The 8,036-nt window shown below is 44.8% G+C and overlaps 1 protein-coding gene across 1 annotated transcript in view; it reads right to left on the reverse strand.

Annotated features, from left to right (window-relative positions):
- The window catches only part of LOC111950499 (uncharacterized), a 98,960-nt gene that overhangs the window by 77,209 nt on the left and 13,715 nt on the right, over nucleotides 1-8,036 (reverse strand). The window contains exon 6 of the mRNA XM_070434295.1: nucleotides 5,646-6,223. Coding sequence (XP_070290396.1) covers nucleotides 5,646-6,223 — 578 coding nt within the window. The remainder of the gene's footprint in view (nucleotides 1-5,645; nucleotides 6,224-8,036) is intronic.

The following is an 8,036-nucleotide window of genomic DNA, read 5'->3' on the forward strand; positions in this document are numbered from 1 at the left end:
AGTACTCCAGTTCCGCACCACGCACCAAGCCTCCTGTGCGTCTCCAGAGCCCTCCTCTCTGTCCTGAGCTACCTCTCTGTCCTGAGCTACCTCTCTGTCCTGAGCTACCTCTCTGTCCTGCGCTGTCTCCTCTATCTAGGGGGGACCTTTGTGAAGGTTCCTAGACCAGGGTCGGGGGCGAGGGTCGCCACTCAAAGGACGCTAAGGAGGGGGACAAAGACAATGGTGGAGTGGTGTCCTCGTCCTGCGCCGGAGCCGCCACCGCGGACAGATGCCCACCCAGACCCTCCCCTTGAGGTTTAGGGGTGCGTTCGGAGTCCGCACCTCAGGAGGGGGGTACTGTCACGTCCTGACCATAGTTCTTATGTGTGTTGCTTGTTTTAGTGTTGGTGAGGACGTGAGCTGGGTGGGCATTCTATGTTGTGTGTCTAGTTTGTCTGTTTCTGTGTTCAGCCTAATATGGTTCTCAATCAGAGGCAGCTGTCAATCTTTGTCCCTGATTGAGAATCATATATAGGTGGCTTGTTTTGTGTTGGGGATTGTGGGTGGTTGTCTTCTGTCCCTGTATTCTGCACCAGATAGGACTGTCTCGGTTTTCACATTTGTTATTTTGTATTTTGTATAGTGTTCACGTTATTGTCTCTTCTTTATTAAATCATGTTGAACACTAGCCGCGCTGCATTTTGGTCCTCTCCTTCATCCCAGGAAGAAAGCCGTTACACTATGAGTGTCATCTGATGAAGATCATCAAAGGTTAGTGATTCATTTTATCTCTATTTCTGCTTTTTGTTACTCCTCTCTTTGGCTGGAAAAATGGCTGTGTTTTTCTGTGGCTATGTACTGACCTAACATAATCGCAAGGTGTGCTTTCGCCGTAAATCCTTTTTGAAATCAGACATGTTGGCTGGATTCACAACACGTGTAGCTTTAATTTGGTGTCTTTCATGTGTGATTTCATGAAAGTTTGATTTTTATAGTAATTTATTTGAATTTGGCGCTCTGCATTTTTACTGGCTTTTGGCCAAGTGGGACGTTAGCGTCCCACATATCCCAGAGAAGTTAAACGCTAGTAAAACTAAATGCATGCTCTTCAACCGATCGCTGCCCGCACCCGCCCGCCCGACTAGCATCACTACTCGACTAGAGGTCGACCGATTAATCGGAATGGCTGATTAATTAGGGCCGATTTCAAGATTTCATAACAATCGGAAATCGGTATTTTTGGACACATTTTTTTTATTTTTTTTTACACCAATATTTAACTAGGCAAGTCAGTTAAGAACACATTCTTATTTTCAATGACGGCCTAGGAACGGTGGGTTAACTGCCTTGTTCAGGGGCAGAATGACAGATTTTTACCTTGTCAGCTTGGGGATTCAATCTTGCAACCTTACAGTTAACTAGTCCAACGCTCTAACCACCTGATTATATTGCACTCCACAAGGAGCCTGCCTGTTACGCGAATGCAGTAAGAAGCCAAGGTAAGTTGCAAGCTAGCATTAAACTTATAAAAATCAAATCAATCATAATCACTACACATAGTTGATGATATTACTAGTTTATCTAGCGTGTCCTGCGTTGCATATAATCGATGCAGTGCGCATTCGCAAAAAAGGACTGTCGTTGATCCAACGTGTACCTAACCATAAACATCAATGCCTTTCTTAAAATCAATACACAGAAGTATATATTTTTAAACCTGCATATTTTTAGCTAAAAGAAATCCAGGTTAACAGGCAATATTAACCAGGTGAAATTGTGTCACTTCTCTTGCGTTCATTGCACGCAGAGTCAGGGTATATGCAACAGTTTGGGCCGCCTGGCTCATTGTGAACAAATTTGCCAGAATTTTACGTAATTATGACATAACATTGAAGGTTGTGCAATGTAACAGGAATATTTAGACTTATGGATGCCACCGGTTAGATAAAATACGTAACGGTTCCGTATTTCACTGAAAGAATAAACGTTTTGTTTTCGAGATGATAGTTTCCGGATTCGACCATTTTAATGACCTAAGGCTCGTATTTCTGTGTGYTATTATGTTATAATTAAGTCTATGATTTGATAGAGCAGTCTGACTGAGCGATGGTAGGCACCAGCAGGCTCGTAAGCATTCATTCAAACAGCACTTTCGCGCGTTTTGCCAGCAGGTCGTCGCTGTGCTTCAAGCATTGCGCTGTTTATGACTTCAAGCCTATCAACTCCCGAGATTAGGCTGGTGTAACCGATGTGAAATGGCTAGCTAGTTAGCGGGGTGGGCGCTAATAGCGTTTCAAACGTCACTCGCTCTGAGACTTGGAGTAGTTGTTTCCCTTGCTCTGCATGCGTCACGCTGCTTCGAGGGTGGCTGTTGTCGATGTGTTCCTGGTTCAAGCCCAGGTAGGAGCGTGGAGAGGGACGGAAGCTATACTGTTACACTGGCAATACTAAAGTGCCTATAAGAACATCCAATAGTCAAAGGTATATGAAATAGAAATCGTATAGAGAGAAATAGTCCTATAATTCCTATAATAAATACAACCTAAAACATCTTACCTGGGAATATTGAAGACTCATGTTAAAAGGGACCACCAGCTTTCATATGTTCTCATGTTCTGAGCAAGGAACTTAAACGTTAGCTTTCTTACATGGCACATATTGCACATTTACTTTCTTCTCCAACACTTTGTTTTTGCATTATTTAAACCAAATTGAACATGTTTCAATATTTATTTGAGGCTAAATTGATTTTATTGATGTATTATATTAAGTTAAAAGTGTTCATTCAGTATTGTTGTAATTGTCATTATTACAAATAAAATATAAAAAATTGGCCGATTAACCAGTATTGGCTATTTTTGGTCCTCCAATAATCGGTATCGGTGTTGAAAAATCATAATCGGTCGACCTCTACTCTGGACGGTTCTGACTTAGAATATGTGGACAACTACAAATACCTAGGTGTCTGGCTAGACTGCAAACACTCCTTCCAGAATCATATTAAGCATCTCCAATCCAAAATTAAATCTAGAATCGGCTTCCTAGTTTGCAACAAAGCCTCCTTCACTCACGCTGCCAAACATACCCTCGTAAAACTGACTATCCTACCGATCCTCGACTTTGGCAATGTTATTTACAAAATAGCCTCCAACACGCTACTCAGCAAACTGGATGCAGTCTATCACAGTGCCATCCGTTTTGTCACCAAAGCCCCATATACCACCCACCACTGCGACCTGTATGCTCTCATCGGCTGGCCCTCGCTACATATTCGTCGCCAGAACCACTGGCTCCAGGTCATCTCTAAGTCTTTGCTAGGTAAAGCTCCACCTCACCTCAGCTCACTGTTCACCATAACAACACCCACCCGTAGCACGCGCTCCAGCAGGTTTATTTCACTGGTCATCCCCAAAGCTAACACCCACTTTGGCCGCCTTTCCTTCCAGTTCTCTGCTGCCAATGACTGGAACGAATTGCAAAAATCACTGAAGTTGGAGACTTGTATCTCCCTCACTAACTTTAAGCATCAGCTATCTGAGCAGCTTACCAATCGCTGCAGCTGTACATAGCCCATCTGTAAATAGCCCACCCAACCACCTACCTCATCCCCATATTGTTTTTATTTACTTTTTTGCACACCAGTATTTCTACTTGCACATCATCATCTGCACATCTATCACTTCAGTGTTAATTTGCTAAATTGTAATTACGTCGCTACTATGGCATATTTATGGCCTTACCTCCTCACGCCATTTGCACACACAGTGTATAGATTTTTCTATTGTGTTATTGACTGTACTTTTGTTTATCCTATGTGTAACTCTGTCGTTTTTTGTCGCACTGCTTTGCTTTATCTTGGCCAGGTCGCAGTTGTAAATGAGAACTTGTTCTCAACTGGCCTACCTGGTTAGGTGAAATAAATTAAATAAATAAATAAAAATAGTATTGCATAGGGACAGTGTGCCAACATGTAATAGTGCTTAATAATGAGCTTAGGGGCCAGTTCCTCCTTGTGGGGACATTTCCCACGTCACCATGAAGACAAAGGCTATTTTAAGCTTAGGGGTTAGGTTTAGGGTTACAATTAGAAGTAGGGTTACAATTAGGGTTTGGGTAAGGGGTTAGTGGTTAGTGGTTAGGTTTAGGGTTAAGGTTAGGGAAAATAGGATTTTGAATGGAAATAGATTTTAGGTCCTCACAGGGATAAAATAACAACGTATGTGTGTAGAAGAACATAACGTGTGTTTATGTGGTGCATAGTCATGGTTGGTCACCTCTCAGTGCTGACACACACGAACACACATACCCACACCATAATGAACTGCATATTTCAATCACTGACCAATAGTATTTAGGTTTGAGAGGAGTCTCCAGGAAGACTTAAGAAGAATAGGTTGTCCCTTCTGAGTACTGACTTGATTTGTGACAGCTCGTCTGCTGCTAAATAGCACTTATCTATAAAGCACTACTTTCCTGCTGTATATGCATTAGCCTCTCTTATCTTTACCACTCCCATCAGCTACTGTACCGTGGAGCACTTCCAACTGATGAATGCTGACCTTGGCAACCTATCCCTCTGGATGAATTGAGTCTAGTGTTAAGACAAACCCGTTTGGATCACTGGTGAGCTACACAAATCAGTAGTTTTCTCCATGGGGTCAACCTGAGGTAACTGAAGAGGATTAGGGCTAAGTAAAAGGCTCCTTCCTCTTTTAACTGGCTGTGGGTTTACATAAAGATGTTAACATTATCCTGATATGGTCCAAGAGCCCAGCTCCTCTCCTTCGGGTAGAGCAGCAACCATGAACCTAGATTGCCCAACTTCTTCATAGGCACATATCTAAGATCAGTTTACCATCCCCCTAAATACTAACTTTAACCATTAGAGAAGAAATGCAAAACTGATTATAGATCAGTGTCTAGTGGCACTTCATCCTACTTCTGGTTTGGCAGCCACATGAAAGGCAGCACTGTCAAACAGTACGGGTGTCGCAACACAGACTTGTTGTATCCCAAACATTCTGCGACGCCTCAAGGGTTCATTCCTCCCACCATGCGATGGTGTAAGGTTCCATATTGGGGCAGAGCCTGTCCGCACGCTCCTGCTCACATTGGTGACCGTCGCTGGTGCCAAGGAGTGCCAACACCCATGCCCAGGGGCACCTCCGACCTCTAGTATACATTCCAGGCCTGGCACCACTACTGCTAATTACCAGCAGGTCTGCTAAGGCTGCCTTTGAAGTTTATCCCCCGTTAAGGTCAGGCTACAATGGAAGGTCTGTCCAGGGTCTGTACACTTCCTGGATGTTGTTATTGTCCCAATTCTGCTTTAAGCCGTTCAAGATACTCGTATTACTACACTGGGTCTAAGGAAACTCAAAGTGCCGTTCCGGAAACAATCCAAGAAAGGGCGAGAAACTGAGGTTTAGGATTAACAAAAATATGTCTAGTTTGTTGAGAGTTACATAGAGAGTTACATAGATAAACATCTAAGGGAGTTGTAAGTTATTACTGTCCTTCAACCATTATACACATTCACGCATGCATGCATACACACACACACACACGCGCGCGCATACAAGCGCACACACACACACACACATGCGCGCATACAAGCGTGCACACAAACAGACACATGCACGTGAAGGAAGTACAGTACTCACGGTTTCTCCAGAGTCTCTAGGTCTGTGTGTGTTGGACTCCTTGTGGATGTCGATACACTGTGTATGTCAGACTCTCCCTCTCTCCTGTCCTCTGTCTCTGTCTCTGTGTGTCGAGTGTCCAGACTTCCGGCAGAGTCACAGTGGTCCTGGTCCCCCTCTGCACCACATGTCATTCCTGAGAGGTCTGGATCAATAGACACCACTGCTAATGCTGTTTCCTCCTCCTCTTGTCCTTCTCCTCCCTCCTCTGCCTGCTGCTGTTCCTCCTGCTGCTGGACTGCTGTGGCGGGTTCAGCCTTGAAGTGGAATAGACTCCCCAGTCTCCTGAAGAAGGCATCTAAAGGGGGAGGACGTGTGGGAGAGCCGGGCCCTAGGGGGCTCGCCGGAGAGCAAGGCACAGAGTCCACTGAGGGGGGCGGGACGAGGGGCTGGTCCTTGGAGGACCCCTCCGCATTGTCCGATATGCTGCTGCTGCTGCCCTCTCCTCCTTTCTCCTTTCCCTGGCTCTCTCTGTCCTCCAGTGCCTCTCCCAGCACTCCTTCCCTTACATCTCCCTCTTCTTCCGTGCCTTGGAATGCCTGGAACCCCAAGACAATGACACAAAAAAGAGAGAGAGAGAAAGAGAGGGGTGTGTGTGAAAGCAAATCAGATTAACTTTCTCAGTCGCAGGCTTGCCACTGACAAAGCAGTACACAGCAGCACCCTGGCAAAAGGGTAGAACAGGGGACGAGTGCAGAGTGAGATTCCCATGAAAAGCCGGTAAACTCTCTTTCTCCCTCTTCTCTTTCCATCGACTGTGCCCTCTACAGCAACAGCAGCTAAGTGGCAGCAACTGCACTCTAATGCAAATGTGTCTATGAAACACACAGCACTCCCCTCCCCCATAGCCCTGCCCACAATGCAGTTAACTCTCTCAGCACCGCAGCAATCAGCCAGGGTAGTAAAAGAGATGGAGCCGCATGAGTAATACAGAGGGAGAAGAGCACCACATGCATTCTTCTGCAGCATTTATGTCATAGCCATTGTCAACCTAAACCATTCCTGCACAGAATACGAGAATCAAGGCTGTCTAATTGAACCATTCCCAGCAGGTAAAACTAGTGGAAATGACATCATGACAAAATGATGTAATTACGATGAAATTTCGATCCGTTTTTTCCACTAGGTTAATCTTCATTCGAAAAGTCCCCCAACATTATTACCCTATTCAAATGTTGTCTGTTTTGGTTAAATGTTGTTTGTAACATGTAGGAGGAAACTCATGGGAAACACTCACCCCACCCACATGTATATAGACATCCTTCACTCTCTGTCCATTAGTAGTCAACAATTAAAACATACACTCATGTTGTGGTTTTGTTTACTTCCTCAGCTACTGTAAATCACTTCCTGCCTTGAGACTACAGTATCTACAAGGAGACACAAAGCAATGTGCTACTAGCTTTTACCATGACACATCTTAGGATGTGGGGGCTGGGGGGCAGGGGGCAGAATTAGGGTCACCAAATCAATCAGACAGCGGCTGTCAAGGTCCAGACACAATGGACCACAGAGTGAGGAGCAGAAGGTAGGGGGCTGATTCTCAATACTCCTCTCTTCGTTTGCTTTTAGGTGAACGGATTGGAAAGGTTTTAACCATGTTGCTTTGTTCCTCCAGTCCTCTGAGAACATTATGAAGGAAAGGCATTCAAATTAATTCATATTAACATATAATATTATAACCATTACATGGACATAAAGCCCATTGTCCTTCAGCATATGGGCACAACGCCTCTTCTGGGACAGGACAGCTTCAACCAGTGAACTAGCTCTGGTATCCCTGTGTGCTTCACCCTTCACAGAGGCCTTAAGTGGACATCTCATTCAATTATCCTTCAGCTCATCACAAAGGAGGAGAAGGCAGACAGGGGATGTCTCACATGGCTGGGATTGGATTTAGCACTCCACCATGTCTCACAGACTTACATCAAATAAATATCAAATGGTTATTCAGCGCAGAACATATATTTTTAATACTCCCAAAAAGTAGACTTCAAATAGGCTTTGACGATGACCTGGTCTTCTATAGGTCAAAAACATTGCCAGCCATGTTAACTTTATAGAAATAAAACTTTTTGGGCAGGCGTGAGTCCAGGTCATCACAGGGCACTGAGGCAAGACACTTTCTCTAGACTGGTAGAGGAGACATAAATAGTCCTCACTGTCCCAAATGTCTTTATAATCCAGACGTAAACGTACACTCTGCCCTGTGATCCCTCCACCATTCCTCACGGGCGTCACTGGACTCACCGTCTCTCCTGCCCTACTGGACTCACCGTCTCTCCTGCCCTACTGGACTCACCGTCTCTCCTGCCCTACTGGACTCACCGTCTCTCCTGCCCTACTGGACTC

The sequence above is a fragment of the Salvelinus sp. IW2-2015 genome, linkage group LG23 (assembly GCF_002910315.2).
Source record: "Salvelinus sp. IW2-2015 linkage group LG23, ASM291031v2, whole genome shotgun sequence".
Classification (NCBI taxonomy): Eukaryota; Metazoa; Chordata; class Actinopteri; order Salmoniformes; family Salmonidae; genus Salvelinus; species Salvelinus sp. IW2-2015.